The sequence below is a fragment of the Hakea prostrata genome, chromosome 4 (genome assembly GCF_041222555.1).
Source record: "Hakea prostrata isolate BN-2017 chromosome 4, UWA_Hpros_2, whole genome shotgun sequence".
Lineage (NCBI taxonomy): Eukaryota > Viridiplantae > Streptophyta > Magnoliopsida > Proteales > Proteaceae > Hakea > Hakea prostrata.
In genome coordinates this window covers 18,314,789-18,339,241 of record NC_142603.1, presented here as the reverse complement: position 1 = coordinate 18,339,241, position 24,453 = coordinate 18,314,789, and the positions used below count along the sequence as shown (strand labels likewise).

The 24,453-nt window shown below is 38.2% G+C and overlaps 2 protein-coding genes and 2 non-coding genes across 4 annotated transcripts in view; all 4 read right to left on the bottom strand.

Moving 5' to 3' along the window:
* Positions 1 to 523: 523 nt before the first annotated feature.
* Positions 524 to 8,324, bottom strand: LOC149018294 (uncharacterized protein At4g06598-like). The gene is made up of 5 exons (XM_089152592.1): positions 7,970 to 8,324; positions 2,155 to 2,951; positions 1,681 to 1,756; positions 1,427 to 1,553; positions 524 to 1,309 (listed from the first exon to the last, which is right to left on the bottom strand). Exons 2-5 carry the CDS (start codon positions 2,922 to 2,924, stop codon positions 1,041 to 1,043), a joined length of 1,242 nt encoding a protein of 413 aa, XP_089008718.1. The 5' UTR covers positions 2,925 to 2,951; positions 7,970 to 8,324; the 3' UTR covers positions 524 to 1,040.
* A 10,688-nt stretch (positions 8,325 to 19,012) lies between these two features.
* On the bottom strand, positions 19,013 to 19,094 carry TRNAS-GCU (transfer RNA serine (anticodon GCU)). The gene has a single exon. It is a non-coding gene; the product is annotated as a tRNA-Ser (tRNA).
* Positions 19,095 to 19,204: 110 nt separating this feature from the next.
* Positions 19,205 to 19,278, bottom strand: TRNAR-UCG (transfer RNA arginine (anticodon UCG)). Its single transcript has one exon. It is a non-coding gene; the product is annotated as a tRNA-Arg (tRNA).
* A 3,676-nt stretch (positions 19,279 to 22,954) lies between these two features.
* Positions 22,955 to 24,453, bottom strand: part of LOC149018291 (phospholipase D delta-like) — a 43,175-nt gene continuing 41,676 nt past the window's right edge. The window contains exon 10 of the mRNA XM_089152591.1: positions 22,955 to 23,630. Coding sequence (XP_089008717.1) covers positions 23,334 to 23,630 — 297 coding nt within the window. The 3' untranslated portion in view covers positions 22,955 to 23,333. The remainder of the gene's footprint in view (positions 23,631 to 24,453) is intronic.

Sequence of the window (24,453 nt, the reverse complement as noted above, 5' to 3'; positions counted from 1 at the left end):
AATGGATTTTACGAGTTGGTAGTTAGGGGCAGAGAAGCGATTAGCTAATTAGTGGGTGGCACATTTGAACTAAGATTATCAAGGGATTATGCAAATCCTTCTCTTTTTGCTCACCTGGGTTACAGTGAAAATAGGTAGAAAGAGATTATTACAGTACAGAATTCGGTTTTGTTTTAATCTTCAATGCTTTTTCATTTGAAAAGAGATCGGTTGTCTTAAGCTTTCCGAATCACAACTTGTTAGGGTTGTTTGGGGGATCAGTTGTTAGAGAATTGGAGAAGATGATGACAGAAGAGTATCTCTTCACCCATCTGTTAGATGCAAAGTTTAAAGAAGAAATAGGTTGATAGTAGAAAAGGAAATTTAACTTAATATTTTAAATCTAATTATTAACTGAGAATAAAATGGTAATCTCCCCTCAGCTGTTACCAGCAAAGGGATGGTGTTAAGTTTTGTGAACCTCCTCCTAAGATCCACAAAGTTGGGAAGGTGTCAATGGTTTCTTTGCAAAAAAGGAGGGAGGAGGGGGGTTGCTGCTTGGGCGACTGTGGAAGGAGCGTTAGGTCATAAACAGAACACAAGATTCCCATATTTGGCAAGAGGTATGGCCCTATCTGAAAATCTTACTTTCAAAAGGCAAGCCATCTTTTAGACATCCATTCTCTCAAGAAAGCTAATAAATCTCCAATGAAGTAGTTTTATTATCTGGAGAATCATAAAAGTGAAGCAACCACTCATGAATCAGAGTCAAATTGTGATACAGGAGACAACCATTAAAAGAAGAGAGAAGATTACAAGCTTATCACCTCAGATGAATCACCAGCTGGAAAATCAATTCTCCGGCAACAATCACCAGGTGCATAAATGATGATATAGAAACACAATTTGCTTGTTAGGGAGGAAGTGGCTGTCAGTGGCCCAAGATTCTGATGGCAACCCTCAGTTGCTCTCCAGGAAAGACGCTTCATTCATCACCAGCATCAATGGAGTGCAAAATACAAAAAATACAGCACATAGTCTATCTCAAATCAAATACGGGTCTATCTCAAATCAAATACAGAGTGATCAGTGACTGGATCATGACCAGAGCTCGGTTCTTCATGCTTCAAAGAGAGGTTGGCAAGTTGGGAATCAAAATCTCTGCTACTGGATCGGCGATGAGTTGATGATTGTCGTGATTGCTGCTGGTGTTGCTGTTGCTGCTGCTGCTGCTGCTGCTGCTGCTGCTGGTGTTGCTGTTGCTGCTGGTGGTGTTGCTGAGATGAAGTTCGTAGCCTTGCTATCTCCCTCTCCAACACTTGCTGTTCCACTGATCAACAACCTCAAAAATTTAGTTTCTCCCAATCATTTCCAGGTAAAACACAATTTACGGTAGTTTATTTTATTATCATTATTGCAGCTTAGGTAGTTGGTATAAGAGACTCACAGTATTTTATCATTTGCTCCTGTGCTAAGTTTTCAAGCCGTTGCTTTAAGGCTTTGTTCTCCATGCTTAATATAATATTCTGCTGGTCCAGAAATTCAAGCTCCGCTGAAACTTCAGACCCTTCTACCTAAAAGTTCATGTATAAGAATTTATATATGGGAAACTATAATAGCATCCATAGCTGTATATCAAGGATAAATAATTCAAAATCTAGAGCAGCCTAAATAATGCATTCAACTTTTTAATAAACTTGCCTGTAAAGCTTGGACATTCCTTTCCAGTTCAGCTATGTACTGAAGTTTCCGAACTCGTGAACGTTGAGCAAATTGCCTGTAAACAGCATCCACTGTCATATATACAAGGATGCAAACCCTAGTAACTAGGGTATATTCTACTTAAACCCCTGCATTGAGGCCTAATTACAGACACACCAAAAACTTTGAAAACTACAATAACAAAGGTTCAATATTTAAAATGAAAAAAGTACAGCCAATTTTCTTCTTCTCCTCTATTGTAACTACTTGGGCTTTGATTTTTTTTTTTTTTTTTTTTTTTGGGGGGGGGGTTGTTTTTGGTGGGGTTTGGGGTTCAGTGTTGAGGAGGGGTACAGTGAGGAAATCATTTAACAACGAAGAATCTTAAAAAGCACACTAACAGCAATGAACACAAATACTTCAAACTCATAGCAAATCAGGCAAATTGTGAACAAATGAACAAAGATTTCTTACTGTTTAGCACGCTTTGGATCTGTGTCTGATGTAGAAGGCTTTGCATAAGAGTTATCCTTCTTCTCAGAAATATTTTTTTGATTATGAGACCCAGATTCCCCCTGTTCTTGCTTCTTGTCAGAATTTTTCTTTTGATTACGGGATCCAGATTCCCACTGTTCTTGCTTGTCAGTAGCTGTAGCTGAAACCCTGTCCGGTTCCTGTGGAACAGATAACTGTCCAGAGCTTTGGCGTAAAATATTATCCCTGGAAGACGGATGGCCAGTCAGATAGTTAACAGAACTCAGTGGAGATTCCCATGACCTATTCTGCAGCCTCCCAAAAGAAGTTGGCTCAGTGTACAAGGAATCCTGCCAAGCCCCTTTGCAATTTTCAAAATCTAGTGATCCCCAAGTTCGTAAAGAGGTATTTTTTAAGTTATCCTCATGAGCACCATTTTCCATGTAAGCAGCATTGGCTGACTCCAAGTAAGCAAATGAGTCACTAGAGGATCGCCGGTGACCCTTTCGCACAGGTGTCTCTGGCTCATTGAGAAGGTCATCAAGCCAAGAAGGTGGATCAACTGTTAGATTGCTCTCAGAGGAAGTACGTTGATGGTGTCCAGGCCCCTCTCTTTGCTTCGGAATAACTTTTGATCCTATTGCCGGAACGGTTCCATATTCAGAATAGGATGGTGAAATGCTCGGAAAGGGACTTTTAGGAGGAAGCAGAGACTGTTTTCCCAAGTATGGAAAGTTCCTAATGTGTGAAGACCCATTTGAATTTGCCATAGGAACAGTCCCTGCCTGCCAAAGAAACTGGAATAATTACAAATATTAGGACTAGGTAAAAATAAAAACTGCGTCATATTGTAATGCCTACGCATTTCAATTCATGTCACATTGGTCATGAAGTCAAACTAAAAGTTCATAAAATGTGCAAAGGAATGTGATTACAACTTAATTCTTGAACATAGAACGTATCTAGGAACTCTAAGAAAATAAAAGCCACTACCTAGCTTCATGTGGGCCACAAATCCCTCGTGTTTGAACTCAAAGATTTATCTCGTTACAATGGAAAACCCAAAAATATGAAGCTCATGACCCTTATAAGCTATTGGGCACTCAAAACAAAGCCTATTGTCCCATGTGACCCAACTAACAGCCTTGTTTACAGATGGCCCACATATTGTTTGAAACTGCATCAATTGCCTTCATCATTGACAATATGCTACTGTCATGCATCATCAAGGGAAGTTCAACCAAAAGAAGGATCATATCTATATGTCAATTGAAAGTCTAAGAGTCAAGCAGTAAGTGAAGAACCTGAAAAGGAGTAGAGGAAAATATATTGATGAACCTGCAAATGTTGTCAGTGTCTTTTTTATTTCCCTTTTCATGTCAACTGTTTTAACTCGAGAAGTCTTGGTTTTCTTTGTTTCTACAACAATTCTTGGCCTACTTTCTGATTTTCGCATGTAATTCCTTCACGTCGGTACTCTGTAATAATATCTCATCATCAAGCCTTGTCCCAACTAAATGGGGTCGGCTACATGCATTTTGCCTTCCAAGCAGCTCTTTTGAGGTCATGCTAATACAAGGCCTAAGCTATGGATATTGTTGGTTGGTTCGGTATATTTGTTGGTTGGTTTAATTATAAGTTGTGGTTCAAGTTGTTATTATTCAGTTGGTTAGTGAGGGTAATTGTGTAACTTTGTATATTTCACATTATTATAAATAGTTCCTATTAGGGGTCACATTGATAACCTAAGGATTTAATTATTTCAACATGGCATCAGAGCCAAGTTAAATTAGATTTGAAAAAACCAAGGTATTTTTCTTTCTTCCTCAATTTTCTTCTCTTTTCTCTTCTTTCTTCTGCCTCAGCTTTCTCTTTCTCTCTGTTTCCGCCATAGCCAGCATTGTCTCCTCTCCTCCTTTGTTTTTTCTTCCTATTGGGTTCTACAACACCAAGACAAAACTCTATTTTTTTTTCTGCTTCTCTCTTTCTTCTTTTTTTTTTTTTTCTTCCGCCTCTCTTTCTTTATTTTTCTTTCTTTCTTTCTTTCTTCTTCGGCCTCTGCTCTCTTTCTGGCTGTGTTCCTGCCATTAACAGCTTCTTCCTCCTCTCCTTTATCCTTTGTTTCTACTATTCTCTTCTCTACTGCAACGCAGAATTTTTTTTTGGAGTTTTTACACCTCCAATGATGTTTCAGTTTCTTCTAAAACAGTTTGAAGACTAAATAACAACAGATTTTATGCAATATTGAATCAGAAAAATACCACTGCTCAGAGATTTTTTTTTACTTCTTACACCTTCCTGGGATATTTCAGAACAAGTTTGAAGCCTGCAAAACAGCAGGCTTTATCAGATTTTTTCCAGCAGATTTGATCAGCCCTTCCATCAGGTTTGCTCAGAATTTTCAGAAGGTTTGATCAGAATCTTTCAGTAGGTTTGATCAAAATTGTTTGTGGTGTTCTCGATGAGTGGACTGAAGGTATGACTACACCAAATGTTTCTGCAGTTCCAACAAGTCATGAAAATTATCCCAACCTTCCATCACTCTCTGTTAAGTTCGATGGAACCAATTACTTGATCTGATCTCATTCTGCCTATTCGACAATTACTAGAAGAGGTCTAGTCAATCATATTATGGGCACTACAACCAAACCTTTGACTGCAAGCATTATTCAGGATAAGTGGATTTCACACGACTCTCTTATCATGTCGTTCCTCTTGAATTCCATGCATCCAAATCTAGCTAGGGGATATTTATTGTTGGATACAGCAGCACAGATTTGGAAGGCTACTAAAGAGACTTATGGACAACTAGGGAATGATGCGCCGATCTATGAGCTACAAAATAAACTTCAAGACACCACACAGAAAGAGCTGACCGTTACCTAGTACTATGCTGAATTACGCTCTCTCTAGCAAGAGTTAGACCATTATGGTGACTACCAATCGACTAATCCCGATGATGTGGTTGCCTACAGGAAATATGTTGAAAACATTTGGGTGTATGATTTTTTGGCTCGCTTAAATGTGGAGTATGATCAGATTCGACTATAGGTTTTGAGTCGCTCTCCCTTTCCTACATTGGAACAATCTTATGCACTTGTTCAATATGAGGAGAGTCGTCGTCTGGCTATGTTACATAATCCAATAGTGGAAAAATATGCTCTTTAGAGTGTGAGTATGGTGTCTCAAACAGAATTAGTCAAAGAAATGGTTAAGTGTGAGCATTGCCAAAAGCCCTATCATACCGAAGCCACATGCTGGAAATTACATGGGAAACCTGCAGATTTTGAACAAAAAAGGGCTCAAAAGAAGGGTAAACCCAAGGCTCATTATTCAGAAACTGTTTCTACCGCACCTACTCCAGATATCGGTTTTTCCCAAGAAGAGTTGCTTGCTCTAAGGCGCATTCTACAGTCGTCTACCGCTGCCGCTGCCTCTTCCATGCTTCATCAACTGCACATTCGAATTCCTACCTTGTTACTTCAGAATATGGTACATTGTCATCACTGGGAATGATGGGGTAGAAGTACAAAAGCTAAAGAGCTTCCTTGGCAAGGAATTTGAGGTTAAAGATCTAGGGAAACTCAAGTATTTCTTGGGAATTGAGGTCGCTAGATCAGAAAAAGGCTTCTATGTGTCCCAATGCAAGTATATCCTAGACTTTCTTTCGGAAGTGGGAATGTTGGGATGTAAAGCCATGGATACCCCAATTGAAGCAGGCATTAAGCTTAAAGAGAAAGAGGGAGTACCAGTAGATAAAGGGAGATATAAAAGGTTGGAAAACTAATTTATTTGTCTCACACCAGACCTGACATTGCTTACTCAGTAAGCCTAGTGAGCCAGTTTATGCATGACCCATACTTGACTCATATGAATGTTGTTATAAGAATACTTCAGCATTTGAAATCCACACTAGGAAAGGGAATACTTTTATCACCCTTAGAAAATTTGAAAGTGGCTTATATAGATGCTGATTGGGCTAGTTCAACCAAACAGAAAATCAATGTCAGAATATTGTACATTTGTTGAGGGCAATCTAATAACCTGGAGAAGCAAGAAGCAAAATGTGGTGTCATTGTCTAGTACAAAGGCCGAGTATAGATCCATGGTTCAAGGAGTAAGTGAATTTTATGGCTGAAGGGTCTATTAGAAGATATTGGGTTTCCTGTTACAAGTCCCATGATGTTATATTGTGACAACAAGGCTGCCATCAGTATAGCCAATAATCCAATGCAACATGGTCGTACAAAACATATTGAGATAGATTTTTTGTCAAAGGAAAGTTGGAACAAGGGCTGATATGCATGCCTTTTGTGAGATCTGGAGATCCAGTAAGTGACATCTTTACCAAAAGGACTGAAGGAAGGAGATTTCTACCTTATTTTGAGCAAGTTGGGCCTTATTAATACCTATGCCTTAACTTGAGGGGGAGTGTTGGTTGGTTCAGTTTATTTATGGGTTGGTTTAATTGTAAGTTGTGGTTCAAGTTATTATTATTCAGTTGGTTAGTAAGGATAATTGTGTAACTTTGTATATTTTACATTATTATAAATAGAAAACTTAGGAGTCAATTATTTCAACACATATCATTTCTCACCACTTCTTTTAAGATTATTTAGGTATACCCCCAGCTCTTCTAATTCCTTCAATCTGGATTATATCACTTCTCCCTACAAGGACATTTACAGGCTTCCATTGAATGTGGTTGTGCCACCTCAGACTTTTTTCTAGTAGCTTATCACTTAGGAGAGCTCCTCCTAGACCAACTCTAGTATGATCATTCATTATCTTATCCTTCTTAGTTTTGCCACTCATCCATCATAGTTTAAAGCTTTTTGATTCCAAAACTTCTCTCCATGATTCTAATTTTGTATTAATCCCTACTTGAGTCTCATCTATCAACATAATATCATCAGCAAAAATCATACACTAAGGAACCTTATTTTAAATGTTAATTCATCCATTATAAGTACAAATAAATATGGGTTTAAAGTTGATCATTGATGTAATCCTACTGTAGTTGGGAATTCTTTACTTCTCCCATCCCCCACTATTCATATATTTGTCCCTAAACCATCACAAATATCCTTAACTAAGTGCACATATTTACTTGCAATACTTCTTTTCTCAAGTACTTGCCAAATTAATGTTCTAAGAACTCTATCATAAGCTTTTTCTAAGCCAATAAATACCATATAAAGCTCTTTCCTACACTCTTATACCTTTCCATAAGTCTCTTAATAACGAGAATGCTTTTGTTATAGATCTTCCTGGCATAAAGCCAAGTTGGTTCTCCATAATTGTTGTGAATTGCCTTTGTAATGATATCTCTCAATTAAAATTCATCAACAGTTGTTGCATTAATAGTTTTTCCTGAAGCTAACAAATTACACCAACTAACAACTAAACATCCTTCCCATATTTTGCCTCACAGAAACTCCTCCTCGGAAAACAAATAAGCACGTAAGACCCCAAACAATTGTGTGACATTTTAACTCAAATATTTTTTTTTTTCTTATGAAAACTGACAAACCTCCAAGTCCGCTATTAAGAAAGTAAAGTAAGACCAGAAACCGAGGATCAAAAGATTAAAAAAAATGGAAGATAACATTAAAAAAAAATCCCAAATTTTACAACAAATGAAAACACAGAAAGGGACCCAATCACCAAAGAAAGTTAATCAAAGAAAAACACCAAACAGGAAATACAGAAGAAACTATACAATTAAGTAAGAAACTATGGAACATTTCCAATATATAGACGATGAAAGGAAATAGCGATAATAAAATTGATGAATTAAAGGCAATGTATATACCAGATCGAGGCGGGCAACTGCTTAATCTTCTTCCCGTCCTCTGTGCTCCGAGAAACAAACCCTAGAACCAGAATGCTATATATTAACGATAAAAGGAAAGAAATCCTAGGGCTCTGCCAAAGCAAGAGAGGGAGAAGATGAAGAAAAGCCACAACTTGGGAGGCAGGAGGAGGCTGGAAACTGGTGCCTGATCGGAAAGCATAACGAAATGGCATTTTAATGCCAAAAAACCGTTAACAGAAAGAATCTCCCAGAATATCGTTACACCGAATATCGTGAGATAAAACTCGGTTTCTCGATATTTTACAGCCAAAACCCAAACGCCCTTCTCTGTTCTTATCCAAAAAATAATAATTTACGACTGTAAATCAAAAACAAATTCTGTCTTTTTTAATTTACAACCGGAAGCCAGCGATGCCATCGTTGGAAAATTGAACATAGCGCAGTCGTTTGACTGGTTTGATGATGAAAACAAACAGAAAAAAGAAAAAAAAATTACAATCTGAATTAAATCCAACCATTGAATTTATTAAATTAAATTTAAATTATTTATGATGAATGTAATTCAGCCAAGCAAAAATCTAGCCCCACCACTTTTCTTAAAAATTATTATTATTTTTTCTTGTTAAAATTGAAAGAAACTAAGTGGGATGATAAATAGTAAGGATCAATATACTAGACTGGCAAAGGCAACAAGAGAAATTTCTTTTCCTAAATTGTACATTGTCAGTAGAGCATCCAAATCCAATGGCAATCTACTAGGGACAACCAGTGTTTCTACAACATATCTATCAAAAAAAACAAAAAAAATATATACTAGGAAACATGCAACAAAGCATAAAAGTTAAGTTCTAAATAACTATCATTTATTTTGGTAACTAAGGTGTCTGGATTAGTTTATGCAAATATCGACTAATATTTTGGAAAGAATTTGTATGGTAGGAGGATTTTTTTTTGTATGGTAAGGGGGAGGAATTTTTTTTGTATGGTAAGGAGGAACTTGCATTCTGAAAATGTGATAAGAAATGACTTAAGCTAGTTCAATGATGTGAAACATAGAACAATAGGCACATCACATTTTTAGTGTAAAAAGGTGAACGGAGCGAGATTTCAAAAAGCTTACAATTGTACCATAATTTTGGAGACCTCCCACCCCTTTCCCTGATTGAGCATGATTTGAGGCTCAATATTTGGCAATCGAGACTCACAATGGCCCTGTGGGTCGTCATCTCATAAAATTTTCTTATATTTTGACGTATGGGGTCTACATTAAAAATTTAGGTAAATTAAACTGAAATTCTAAACAATATTTGAATTTTCATTAATAGGAATGAAATTTTAGGAAAAAATTTAATGATTAAAAAACAAATCAATGATTATGATTAGATCTGAGAAAATCAATGGCTGAATTCTAACGAGATTCAAATTGCTATTAGTAGAATCAAATTTTAAGAGAAAGAAAGAATATTAAATAAAAAAAATAAAATTATACTTTATGAAATGAATACTAGAAAAATCGTGAGTGTGAGAGAGATGAATAATTTAAAAAAGAGAGAGTGAATACTGATAATTGTGGAGAAGATTTCGAAAAATTCCAATGTTTGTTAACTACTCCAATATTTTGTGAGACGTGTGAGAAAAAAAGAGAAAAAATAGGAATAAAAGAGGAGATTCACGAAAGAATAAATAAGAATAAAAATATGAGAGAGAATATAGGGAGAAATTCATGGACAGTGAGTTAGTTTTTAATTTGAATTTAACCTTTATTCCTTAAAACTAGGAGTTTAATGATAACTATTTGATTATGATTAAGAATGACATTTGTATCCATCATCTATATCTTAAATTTTTATTTTTAATTTTTTAAGAGTGGGCCAAATAGTGGTATTTCACACGTAAAGTGAGAAAAATTAGAAAAATATGTAGGCATTTTTTAATTTTCAAAAATCCGGAGGCCATGGCCCCCTCCAATCCCTACGTGGCTCCACCACTGGGCACAACACTGATTTTAATCTTCTCTGACGTGATTGTTGCCTTGTAAGTGGACTTTGTTGAGCCAACACTCAGTCAGTGTTCTTATAATTTTACAAACAAAATTGGGTTTTTCTTGTTGAAGAGAAACTCTATTTGACAGATAATTGAGATCCATTGTCGTTCATTTAGGTTTTTTTTTTTTTTTTTTTTATTTTTTATAATTGAGTTTTGCCCAAACCAGCTCACATGCATTTTGACTAAATCCTCGGACAATAGTTTTTTTTTGTATATAATTTAAACATAAAGTGGGGCTTTCCACCTCGCCTCAAGACAATTCAAATCCTTCATCTCATAATCATCGGAGCTAATTTTTTTTTAATGAACAGAAGAAACTTAAAGATTAAATACTGCAGGTACATAAGTCTTTTTTTTATTTTTTTTTTGGGTAAGTAATAAATTTATTGAGGAGTAGAACTCATGAAGTCCAAGTTACAAAGATCCTATACCCACGGAGTGCAAATAAGCAAAGTCACACTCCCAAAAGACAAAGCCCTCCTAGCTAGGTTATCGGCTATGGTATTAGCCATCCTAGAAACATACTTCATTTGGCTGGTCCCAAATTGACTCATTAACCATTTGATATCATCCAGAATGGGCTGGATTACAATATGGCCTACAAAATTACCTTTAGACATTAGTCCAACCACCTTTAAGCAATTAGATTCTAATTGAATATTGCCAAGTCCCAGTGCATAGCTTCAGCCAAACCACGTCTAATTGCAAGAGCTTCTCCCTCTTTGGCACTGCAGAATTCTAACCTTTCGAAAATCACAAAAATAGGATCTCCCCTTACATCCCAACAAATGATACCCACTCCACTAGCTGTAGAGCCTTTCCTCCACGAAACATTGCAATTGATTTTGAAAAAATTGATAGATGGGGGGGGGGGTCCAAGATGTAGAAATGTGAGCTGCATTTCTAACTTGAGTCTTTGTTCTTGCATTTGCTCTCCAGTATTCCCCATGTAATGTTAATGCTCTATGTAGAACTTCCATAGGAGTAGAAAGCTTACCTTCATGGATGAACTCATTTCGAGCAAGCTAGATCACCGAGCTGATGAACATTGCCATGCTTTGTAGTTTCTTGGCTCTCGCCGTACCCACTTGTTTCCATAAATCCCAAGATTGGACCCAACGTTGAAGGTTGAGATCCTCCGATTGCTGAAGCTTTAGAGACAAGGGACTGCCAAACCAAATTGCTTGTGCAAATGGACATCGAAGAAGAATATGATCCGGTGACTCCTCCTCTTGATTACGTCTCTGACACATAGCATCCTTAGTTAGTTTTCTGCTATGCAAACCCATCGTTGATGCAATGCCTCCCCCCATTGCTCTCCATAAGAATGACTTTGTTTTAGGAAGAGCCTTGGCACTCCAAATACTTTGCCATACTTGAGTAGGTGTAGCAGCCCAACTATAAGATAGGAAGATGAAGGATGGCGCTGTTCAAGTACCTCCTTTTCCTTCTTTAGCATAGCATAGACTAGCTTCACCGAGAATTTACCATCTCTAGCCATTCCCCAAACTTTCCGATCTCTTCTATTAAAAAATGGTAGATGAATTTGTAGAATGGATCGCACTATATTTGTTGGGAAAAGTATTGCCAACAAATCTTCCTTCCATCTGCCTTCATGTACATCAATTAACTCAGCTACATACCTCAGACCATGAGTTCCCCCTATGTAAGGTGGTTGTAGTAGTTCTTCAATCTCAGGTACCCAGTGGTCATCCCATATGAATGATCAGTGAAAGATACATGATTTACCTGAACCAAGACTAGCGAGCACAAGATCTTCATCATGTACCATAGTGTTTTTTGCTGCAAGATGTCTAAGATATAAAGAATCTTAAGAAGATAGTCAGAGATTGACAAAGAAGGTGCAAGTGGAGTTCCAATGGAGGATGGAGGTAAAACTTTTATTTCAAAAGAACTTGGGAAAGATCCATCGATGTAACTTAGGAGATTATAAGTATGATAACCCCACCATAATCCTAAATAAAAACCTGAATTGCAAGTTCGAGAACTCGAGCATCCAGTAGGAAGAAGTTGTGGGCCATCCAAATTGAAGCCCATGATTTGGCCCCATAACCCATGGACCTAGATGGTGAAGATGGTGAAGATGGTGATACTCCAGCCTTGTTGGGAATCGGAAGAAGATCCAATTAGAATCAAGATGGTTTGGGTAGGTGGATATCAAGTTCAAGAGAGATAAAGTTGGGAGATGCAAATGAACAAGGTAAGAGTATTTTAGATGATCCCTAAACTTGTACCAATGTTTGGAACCAACGGAGAGAGCAAAGAAACTAAGTGTTGAAAAGTACTAGGGGTGATTACTTGGGGTGGTAGATTGGCCAAGCGACCGCCACCTAGGCAATTGATTGGATTGCACAGACAGATTTGCCCCTTTTGCCCTCGACACCCTATTTGAAGCCTCTTAAACACTATTTTGCATTATTTTAATGCAATAGGCGGCTATGGACTCTTGCAAGGTCAAAGAACATGTGGCGTTGAAGAGAAGACCCCTTCTTGCAGAGAATGTCACAGAACTTCGTTGATTTTTGGATTCTAGAGGTAAGTAGATTAATTAACTCTCTTTTTCTTCATTATTCTATTATTTTGAGAGTAGTTATTCTTGCGAAACCTTTGTTGGAAGAGGATTTGATATGGGAAAATATTTATTTATAATTGATATCGATCAAATGATGCTAGGAGAATAGATATTATATCTATTTTAATGGCGGATACTTAAATTATAGATTTGAGTTTTATTTAGCTTTTCATGTTTTTGAAGTTGGAATATTATTTTGAGGATTCAGGGACGTAATCTAATCCTAGGATCGTCCCAAAGTCTGTTTAAAATGGGAGATCAAAGCTTGGAATTTCAAGCTTGTCTATACAACTAGGCTCTTGCTACAGACGGCTGCTTCAGGCGTTTGTTACAGGACGTTGATTGAACTAACCGGCCCAAGCAATTGGTTCAAGTGATCGGTTATGTTCCAGTGAGCTATTTCAATGTTGATTTGTTATTTCTTATTCCTTAGCATAAATGTACCTACATGGGCATGATCATAGGAGCCACTTAGATTTGCTAGAGTGTTGGGTTGTGTGGAACTAGGTTATTTATCAGATTTTATCCATTAAGACAGGTAAGGAAACAATTACACTAAACTAGATTGTTTGATATGTTGTTTTCTTTAATATCCCAAGCATATCTTGTCACACCCCACCCGTCGGTCTCGGTTACCCGCCCGACAACCCGTGGGAGTGATCCGTCACAGGATCCACGGTTTTAGTCTATCAACAACAATAAATACAAATGAAGACAATCAAGAGCAAAAATAGTTCAGTTAATGAATAAAAGGATTACAAGAGTCCAAATACTCCAATAAAAATAATCAATGAAAGAATAATAAATCAAAATGAATACGAGTTCAGCGGAAGCAATTCAAAAAAGTTAAATTATTTTCTTTCCAGTTTCCTTTTCTAAAGCTAAGTAATGTTTCTCATTAATCTCTAGAAAAGGGGTCCTCCCGTTCTTCTCCATTCATTGAGCGAACTGTCTAACCACTTTTCGTCTCTGTCCATCAATGGGTGCGATAAGCGCATTCCATGCACTCGCAGGAGCTCCCGCACAAGCTATCTCCATTTCTCATTGCCGGTGCCACATTCTCTTCATACGGGAAGGTTCCTTCATAGGAAACCAATCCATCTTCCAACACATTTCCTCCATCTACGCAAGCTAATAAAACATATACAAATAAAGGAGTAAGTTCTAGAGAACTCAGTAAGAACAATTACAATTCCCATCCAAATATCCAACAATTTCAGCAATGCATAAATGATATGAATGAGTGCAAAGTATGAATGATACTATAATTCTAACTATGCAAGTCTCTATCAGCTGACATGCTTTAAGATATACACCAACCCTCCTCTAGGTAAGTCTAGTCACCTGATCCAGCAAGGACTGGTTACCTCTGTAGGGATCCTGGGTAAAATGGAAAGTCCACACCTAGCTCTCAAACCATGGTTGGGGTTAAGTCAACACTCTCTCACCACGACCATTGGCAATGAGTACTGGCGCATGTTGGGGTTTTCAATCCAATGCAAGGTCATACAGGTAACATGTCTACATGAAGTCCCGGATACATCCCCTATGGCACCAACCAACTCGGTTCAGTATCCTTTGCAACCTAGGAATGAGAATCCTCACGGACTGGCTACCGCTATTGGACTTCATTCCATAACCCTATGGTCATTCACATACTGTTGGGGCGGAATGCTCTCATGACTCCTCATGACACTTGGTCCATTCCTTGGACGTCCATTAGCCCAACCCTAACATATGCAACCCTACCATTTATATGACTAACAATGGACCAACGTCACATCACTATCATCACGGGTCATCCGGTTTCAATCCCCCTACCGAAAGGGTAGTAGCATGTGGGGTACCTAGCCATGCAATTCTAGACTCTACCTAAGAATGTCATCCAATAGTTATGACAGGTCTGGAGACATCAGCAGGCATGTGTCCCATTCCACAGCCTTCTGATATCTCAAGCTAAGATATCCCAGAGGAATACCTCATCCATTAGAACCACATACTAACCATCATCAGTATATAACATTCATAACTAACAAAGTATATATGTAAATAAGATGAACAACAGTAATATAACAAGATCAGTATGTAAAATATGATTACAGCAGCATACATAATGAAAGACTAATACTAATAGACACTGGACTAGCATGTTCAAGTCTATTCATAAAGATATGATTGAATGTCCTTACCTGCATATAAGTAAATCGTCCATAAAAAGAAATCCGTAAACAATTATAAGACTTTCTCTTCAAACAGAGAACACCTATATACAGGGTTACAATAATGTATAAGTCAATTGAATCAAATTGGATCAAAACCAAAAGTCAATTTGTCACTATTTACCAGCCGGTCACTCATGCCGGTTGCTTAGGTTAAGCGACCGCCACTAGTGACCGCCCCAAAAACAGAGAGTTTCAATCCGAAACTCAGGCTTCTGATCATCGTTTTCAATCCGGATTTCGAGTGTTCATAGCCTAAATCTCGAATCCAACACTCCCATAACCACTGGGTGACAAGAAACCTAACAAACACCATAATTGGATTACCCAAAACTCTCCCCTTGACTGGATCTATCCTTTTCACGAAAGTAGGGTTTTGTTTTCGGATGAATCACATCAAGAAGATTGGAAAGAGAGTTACGATTGATCAAAAGGGTAACCACCATGATGAGGGGATGGGTTAACATAAAATTGAAAGACAAAGGAGATAAAGGATGAAGGGTGAATCCATTACCTCACTCCAGAATACCAGAAATAGGGAAGGATTTATCTCCAGATCACTACCAGCACTTCAGATCTGCTTTCGGCACTTCTCCGTAGTTGTCTAACCTCCAAAAAACAGTAACCACGAATAAAATATTTGTAAATTAGACGAGGGTTACCTTTTATGGAAGTCAGGGGGCAAAATAGGGCAAAACCCCGCAACCGGAACCGGGCGGTCGCTCCAGGCAGTCACTTGGTTCAATCGACCGCCACTAGCAATCGCCCCCATGTATTTTGCCATACAATGGTGCTTTTGCTAGGGGGTTGATGTCCAAGTACAACCTAGCCCTAAAGGAGAGATTGGGGAAATCTTCCCTTTATTCCGAACATCTCCAGACATCATTTGCCTTCTAGAAGTCCAACTACCAAGCAAGGTAGGCTCTTTAGACAGAGAATCTAGATCCATGGGTTCAGGGTATGGATCATGGACTTCTATCCGGACACTCCACAAATTTACCCGACTGGACCTTCGGGTTCTCGGACCTGCACTACGGATCTCGGGTTAGAAATACGGGGGTTGTTACATATCTATATTATGTTAGTGTGCTATAATTATTGTTTATGCATGATTATCTACTTTATGTGAATCATGAATATTTATGATTGTTCTTTACTTAATTACATGGCGTAATATGATAATTGTGTGGCTTTGACTTAAGGAACACTTGAATTGGTATTCATAGCCTTAAACATTAGGCACTGTGGTTTGAATCATTGTCCTTGGTGCCTTTTATTGCATCCCTTAGCTACTATTTATACATGTTAGGAAGTCTAGATACATGGTTAGATCATCCATTCACATGCTATTACCCTTTCGATAGAGAAATTGAAGCCGAGTGACTTGTGATGGCATTGGCTGGGTCCTATGGTGTTCAAAAGAGGTAACCAGTCTCGTGAGGAGACATGAACCTACTATTATCAGGCAATGGTGGGGTTGCATATGTTGAGAGTTTGGCTCATGGGGGTCCAAAAGATGGCTTGGGTCATGAAGAGATATTAGAGGCATCCACCCTAGCATATGTGGATGACCATAGGTTCAAGAATGTCAATCCAACAAAGGTAGTCCGTTTGTGACGAATAACATTCCTAGGTGGAGAAGGATATTGGGCCAAAAGGGTATTAGGCATAATGAAAAGTATTTGGACCACGTGTAGTGTTATTGTATGACTTTGCATTGGGATTACAATACCTCGACATGTGATAGTACTTAGACCAAATGGTTGTGGTGTGAGAGTGTGAACCTATATCCCCAACGAAGGCACTGATGTGGACCATACCCCTTTACTCGGGATCTCAACAAAGCCAGTTCGTGAGGGATTAGAATGGCGAGACCTTCCTAGACGAGGTTGGTGTTCATTTTAATGCATGTCTATCTAGTAGAGACTAACATGGTTAGTTCATTAGTTGTATACTTAATTAACATGTCATTGCATTCTTCTTGTATTTGCATTAGTGTTATCGTGGTATATATGTGGATTGTTGCCTTACTGATTTTTATAAAACTTATTCTTGTGGAATTTCTTGTTTTATAAGATTGCTATGTATGTGCAAAAGAAATCCCGTATCCATGGGAAAACATCACTGAAGATATATTTGAAGATGCCAGTGGGAACTAGTTACAAATTTACAATGAGCACGAAGCTTCATGTGGATGTTTGGAGTACTCTTATAATACTTATTAGCAAGAATATGACCGTGGTTGTTCACCATCAAGATAAAGGGATGAAAGAAGGATTCATGACACCTTTTATAAAAAAATTGGAAGAAAAGACTCACAAGACACTTAAGGACAATTATAAACTATAATTAAAGTATTTTCTTTGTTTCCTCTCACATACTCTATTTCATGTACTCTTTTAGTGTTCATTTTAAGATTTTGAAAACTATTATTATTATTATTATTATTATTATTATTATTATTATTATTATTATTATTATTATTATTATTATTATTATTATTATTATTATTATTATTATTATTATTATTATTATTATTATTATTATTATTATTATTATTATTATTATTATTATTATTATTATTAATTGATGAAGTAATTATTTCTTGCTTTTGATTGTGGAATTGTGCACTTTATTTATTATTGATAGTGCTATCTAATCTTGTGGCTGTGGATTACATCCATGAGTTGTTGGGGGTGGATTCGATACCATTTGGTGAGGTGTGACAATAACCTTTAAGGAGCGACACAAATTGTGCTTTCTACAGAAGAAATTTTGAAGCAGTGAGCTTAATTGGAAGGATAGCCATAACATTTAAAGAAACAAGAGCAGATGAAGAAGAAAGAGGAAGAGGAGGTAGGGGCAGTGCCAAAGACATGGCCACCAAGAAGGGGGGGGGCTGATGCTAAGTTGAACACCTAATACAATGTGAGAGTTGTGACTTGTGTGTTTCATTGAAATATGAAAAACAATAGTACGAGATATTTATAACATTATAAAATAAGCTGTTTTTTTTTTTTTTTTTTTTTTTGGGTAAACAGTACTTCATTCAGATAGCTAAGAAAAGTACAAACACAACTGCATGAGTACACAAGGTTTGAAACGAACCAAAGAGCGGAAAAAATACCAAACTGTCATACATGCAATAGACAGGGTCATCCAGAATAAGGGTTGGGTCAAGCCCAATAATGGATCACGTCCACAAAACCCTTAGAACAAACACACCACACCCACATAGGGGGACAGACACGCCTCAAAGGTGGACACAAAACTTCTACAGTTGTAGCGATGGTAGCAGCGAAAGTGCGGAGCAGGGTTGCACCTGCCATCCGGCTCTGCCGTATAGGTGTACCTGTCAAGCTCGACGCAGAAGAACTTGTACTCAGAGTTGGAGTTGTTTTGCGATGTGCACCAAAGAACCGCTGTAACCAAAGGAGCAGTTATGTGAAAAAAAAAAACCAAAAAAAAAAAAAAACACAAAGTACTACAACCAAGCAGACCTAAGGTGAAACCCTATATTTGGTTATTGAAGCGGAGATGGGGGAGAGAGAAATGGAGACGGGAAAGACGGAGAAGACTGAGGAGAAGACCGAACGATTTAAGAAAAAGAAGAAGAGAAGCAAAGGAGAAGAAAAGAAGAAGAATCAAAGGAGGTGGAAGGTAGAGAAGGTGGGAGCAAGGAGTTGGGGAGCAGAAACGGAGAGGAAGAGATGGGAAAGAAGCAAAAGAGTAGGGGAGAGGGGGCCGGAACTGAGTAGGGGAGCAGGGGGGAGCGGGGGCCGGAACGGAGAAGGGGAGAGGGGGCAGGGAGCAGGGGCCGGAACAGAGAAGGGGCGGGGAGCAGGGAAACAGAGCAAGGAAGGCGGAGAGACTATAGGCGAGCCTCTCCGCCTCAAAGGGCACAGGTGAAGTGGGCTAGCAGAACATCACCGCGGAGAGAGAAGGGGAGAGAAGGAATCCTTGCTCAGTTTCCCTCTTTGTATGGTATATGTGAAAATATGCTAGAGTACGTAGTGCATTCTTTCCTCAAGAATATCCAATTATATATCCAAATTGATGCTTTTAGATAGGCGAAGTACAAATTTGTATTCTCCGAACTTTTGGGGAAAAAAAAGAAAAAAATCCTCCGGAACAATTCTCTACAAAAACGTTTACCAAAAAAGGGAAAAATGTCTGAAAATTCGTCACCTGAGAGATTCGAACTCTCGCGGGGAAACCCCATGTACTTAGCAGGCACACGCCTTAACCACTCGGCCAAAGTGACTTGGTGAATGCAGGCTTCAACATTATAAAATATGAATTTTCTTACTTTCATAAACGAAAAATAAAGAGCATCATCCGTCAGACTCACCGGATGAAAAACGAAAAATGAAACGACCACAGTGGGAGTCGAACCCACGACCTTTTGATCCGAAGTCAAACGCGCTAATCCACTGCGCTATGCGGTCTTAGATGTTAGTGTATAATGTTTATAAATCATGTACTATAGAGAGTTCGATGTCTTTGTCTTCCCTTTTGGAAATTTAGGGTGGTCCTCCCACCAGCCTTCATCGTAAATAATTCTCTACCTAATAGAAGTTTACTTATTTCAAAATTTTTGATGTCAAATATAATTGAAATTTCTAACTCCCCGCCCCCCACCCTACAAATCTTTTTTTGAAAATTTATGGTAATTAAAAAAGAAAAGCTTAAAGGTGAATTACCATTTATAAGGCTGTCTTATTTTGATCTAATGAAAAAAAGTTTTGAGTTAAGTACACTCTTCCTCATCTTAGTGCAATCCAAATCTAGATCATTTACCTACTGTTATGGACAACTCGGCACTAAACCAGAACAAGCTGGCTGAATCAGACCAATGACTCAAGAACCAATGTGAGCAAGACTTGCTGGCCAAATCAAGGCAGTGGCGCTTCTTAGGATGGGTGGCACGGCTCGATAACAATCGCTGTCACCATGTAGCTTTTCAGCCAGGCCAACAGAAGATAAGGGATTTGGAGTATCCTCTCTCAAACATCATCCCTCAACATTTAATTCAGCAATAAATGCCTTGAGCCTCGTTTAATGTTCAAGACAGCTTGGAAGCTTCTCATCCGCCCTAAAGCTGTCTTGAGTACTACGAAGCACCTCATTGTCTCATCAACCAAGGAACAACGTCACATCAAGGTGAGGCTTGAGTTGACTCCCTAATTCTCTAAAGGGATCAACAACTATCTAAATAATTGTGTCAGTCATAACACAACGTTATTCATGGCCAGAGGCCATCTCCATCGTTCACTTTTCCCTCAAGAGGCCGACTCACATCTTGAGGTCCTAGAGGCTGAAGGTTTGTTATAAATAGCGGTTGATTACGTAGGTAAAGAGGAGGCTCTCTAGCCATTACTCTCCTTCTTAACTCCACCAAGAACATTCTCCCCATTAATCTCTTGTATCTTCCTTGAGCATTTATTCTCCTAGGAGTGATTCACACTTTCTTATTCAAGGACTGACTTTATCATTGGAAGTTGCTTCCCGTCCTCATAGGCGGCCCACTCTCACTTCTTCTTTGATTCCAGGAGAACCGGATTTGAGGAGAATCGGAACCAGGCTAGGAGATCCATCCTCCCACAACACCTACAATCATATATTTAGAGAAAGGGATCCACTTTTGAGTGTTAACAATATGGATTAAAGTTGATCTCCAATCCTAAATATGTAATAGAAGAGTGTGATTAGAGGATAGTCCTCTACCATCATGGGCTTAGGATCCCAACTCGTGCAACCTTAGGTATGATGTAATGTTATTTTATTTATTTCTTGTTTCCTTTTTGGTTTATATATAAAAAACATTATATATATTTACCTTTTGAGGTTAAGGACTGTACTCACACAGTGCTACATGAACTTAAGTTGAACTTTAGCCTGACCGAACCATGGAATATATAATTTGTATATTGATTAATTAATATTAGTGTATTAATGACTTGGGACTTGGGCGTGGTCATGGGCCTTGATCGGGAAACCCACTGCGTGGGAGCCCTTCTTGTGTTTAATTTTCTTTTATTCATTTTTCCATAGGGTTTTTTATTATTAATAGTGAATACAGCCTAAAGGCACCTGAAAGAAACATTTTGGGGTGCAACCTTAATAGTTAGGGACTGATTGAACCTGGGGACGAAAACACATAGTTAACGACCGACTGAACTTGCGGATGAAAACACATAGCTAACCTCAATATCTTAAAGAAAGTACCAATGGTACGTTTCAATTTCGATACAATGTTTGTGATTATAGTCTTACAAGTGCTTGTGAAAAATCCCAAACAATATAGGTTCTTTATGAAACACCTCACCAAAAAGAGAAACAGCCTGCCTGGTCGGAGAGGATCTGGATCCTTCTGCTGTCTGGGTTTGAGGAGGGCATCCTTGTATTTGCTGTTAGAGTTTGAGGCATCACCATCAACTGGTGCCAAATCGGGGAGATGATGGGGGCAGTGTAAGAACAAATGATCAGTTAAAATGATGGAATGCTGACCATTTGATAGATATGGAAGAGGGAGTTGTTGGTGCATGGCTTTCCAAAGAATGTGATGGATTATGGGGACTGTAGGTAAATTCCATAATTTCCAGCCATGGAATATCAAAAGAATTGGCTGTGAATCTGTCAAACCCAGAGGCAATCTTTTATGCTAAAGATACTGAAAAACTCCCATCCGCACTGCCTGTCAAAACAGGCCTATCATCACAGTTTGAGATTGGAATGGGTAGAGAAAAGATTATATCAGCTACTTCTGAAGGTCACCATCTAAAAACCCTTCAAAACTACTTTTGGTTTCTAGGCCTTAGAATGCTGAACAATGAGATCATTGACTCTGAGTGGAGCATCAGGGAGGAGTTGGAAAAAGGAGCAGCTGGGTTAGTGGTGAGAGGACCCTAGCTATCTGTCCAACGATTGATCATTCCACCATTACCAATCAACCAAAAAAGTACCTTTCTGAAGTTAGGGGATTGTTGAGTGGATCAACTTCCAAGTTCCAACCCCAAGAAGCAGTAGAAGGGCATTTAGCTTGTGAAAAGGATGAATTTGGAAAATACTTGTGTTTCATTAACTGCACCAGAGAGACTCTGAAGAAGTTAGCAATTCCCAACCATCCTTTGCAAACAAAGCTGGGACTTCTGCATTGTAACTTGGCCGATAATTGGCCGATGAGTTTTTCACCAAGAGTCCTAGAAAGCTTTCCTTTAATGGATGGTACTCCCAACTCCCAAGTACGTATCCAAGTTTGAAGTTGGCAAGTTGTGAAAGAATGATCTCAATCTCTTTAGTTCTGATGTAACATTTGGTTTAAACTCTGCTCGAGATTTGGAAAGATTGATCATTTGACCTGAGTAGAAACAATATTCATTCAAAACCTCACTGAAAGCTTTTGCTTCCAACATTGAAGCAGTTCCAAAAAGAATGAGATCATCCGCAAATGCCATATGTGAGAAAGCTCTTGCTTATTCCCATTCACTGAGGTAGTTCCACGCAAGAAATTTCTTTCATCATATTGAAACTTGTTGCAAATTGGATCCAGCAAGCAAAACCGGGGGGGGGGGGGGGGGGGGGGGGGGAATTGTAGCCAGCAGATCATAACAGAAACAGATTGTCTCCAATTTGTCTAGAGTTTATTTCTAGAGTTAAAAGAGATTTGCTCCCAAAATCACTCATGGTCCTCTTTGGCTAGTGATTTTCTGGGTTTCATAAACTTCTCCTTTAGGAGTATGATAAATATCTGTTTATTTCTAATAGTGCTATATAGTAAAATTAACCAACAAAATCCATACACCCGCTCCCTTAAGTGAAAAAAAAGGGAAACAGGGGATAAATCAAAATACGAAATTGTTCCAAAAACTCATGAAGTGGCATGACCTTATTTGGATCCTGTAGGTAATGTAATTGAGGTTGTTTGCTTCATTGATTCACCTAATCTGATGAACATAGAATTTGCATAAACTTTTGGAGCACATAAAATGGATCACACTAAACAACTTATAGCCACTCTGATCCTGATTCCCAATGAGTTGAAGGGATCAAATTTGCTCTACATTACCAATATTTATAGCTTGAAAACTGAACTGGGAGCTTATCCAGAAAAAGGTGAAAAGAAATGTGGGAAGATAATGATGAATTTGAGACATGCTTTCATCAACCACAATAGTGTACAACCAAGTAAAATTTTATAGAAATGTTTCCTATCATGAAAATAAAACATGATGCACTGATAGGAGTGTCTTTTCTTTTTGATTAATAACTTTACATGTTGGAATCATGGTAGAATGAATACATACCTAATAGGCAGCCACAGAAATAGCCTCATTCTTTAAGGGTTCAGCATTAAATCGGAATCTATTAAATTTATAATCTGAACAATGTCTTCGAGTCCGTATGAAATCTTTCAGTGGTTTTGTGAACTCAGATCTGATTTTTTTCTATGGGTTTTGAGGTTGAGCTTTAGATGATTTTCCTGTGGAGTACAATGGACTTCTCATGTCGTTAGAACATCTGGAAGAGTGGTTGGGGCTCCAAGAATCTTACCTCCCACATCAGGAAAGCTTTCAAAGCCAGGCAATGGGACAACCTTCCCATCCTTGCACACCTTGACTGGATATGACATTATGTGGCCTTTCATTTCATTGTTATTCTCTGCAGATGCATATGACTTCCAGTTATGTTGTGCTATTTTATTAACACGTTTAACACACTCAAGAGTTTGTGGTTCACGAAAACATTCTTCTAGTTCACCAAGGTGCTCAGCCCAGAGAGACATCCGGTAACCATATACCTGCAGCATTTGTATTATTTCAAATAAATCAATTAGCTGGAAAATACTCATGTAAGTCACACATTTCATCAAAAAACCAAAATGTCACATCCATTACCAAGAACCATGAGCCATTAACCAGATAGGGGTGGATGAACTTCATGCAGAGAACTATTCAGAAAATGTTTACTAACAAAATGAAGCCAGTCAAGATAACATTATCTACATGCCCCTGGATATCTGTCATGTGGCATCTCAGTTGGTACTCAAATTTTGTGCACTTGCCCATCTCATCATTTTTCATTAGGTAAGTTCACACTGAAGGCACTTTTTCAGTTGGCAATAATATTCGTTAGAATTGCATGAGGTCAGTCTAACTTATGCTACCACAAAGGTAACTTTCAATACATTATGGGCCGTATGATTGAGATGGAATCTGAACCTGGGCACATGTGGCTAATCCAATGTTTAGACGCCAAACTAATCACTGGTTGGCTTGACAAATCATATCCCTGTGTGGCTCAAAATGGTGGCTAGTGAAGGCAAGCTACTTCTGTCATGTCTCTCAAACACATGTTGATATGTATATCTGTGTTAGTGGGGCCCAGCCCACTTTGGTTCCAACCCAATTTGGAATTTAAGTTTTGAATCTTTATGGGATTTATTTTCTTATTTTGAAAGAAGTGTCTTTGGGGTTTTCTAAAAACCTAAAAAGGAGAGGTTGGCAAGTTAGTTCAACATTCTGAAGTTTTCAGATCAGATTTTCTTTCTTTTGGTCCCTGGGAGAGTGTTAGAGAGAGAAAATAAGAACAAGAGAAGAAGAAGAGGAAGAAGGAAGAGAAGC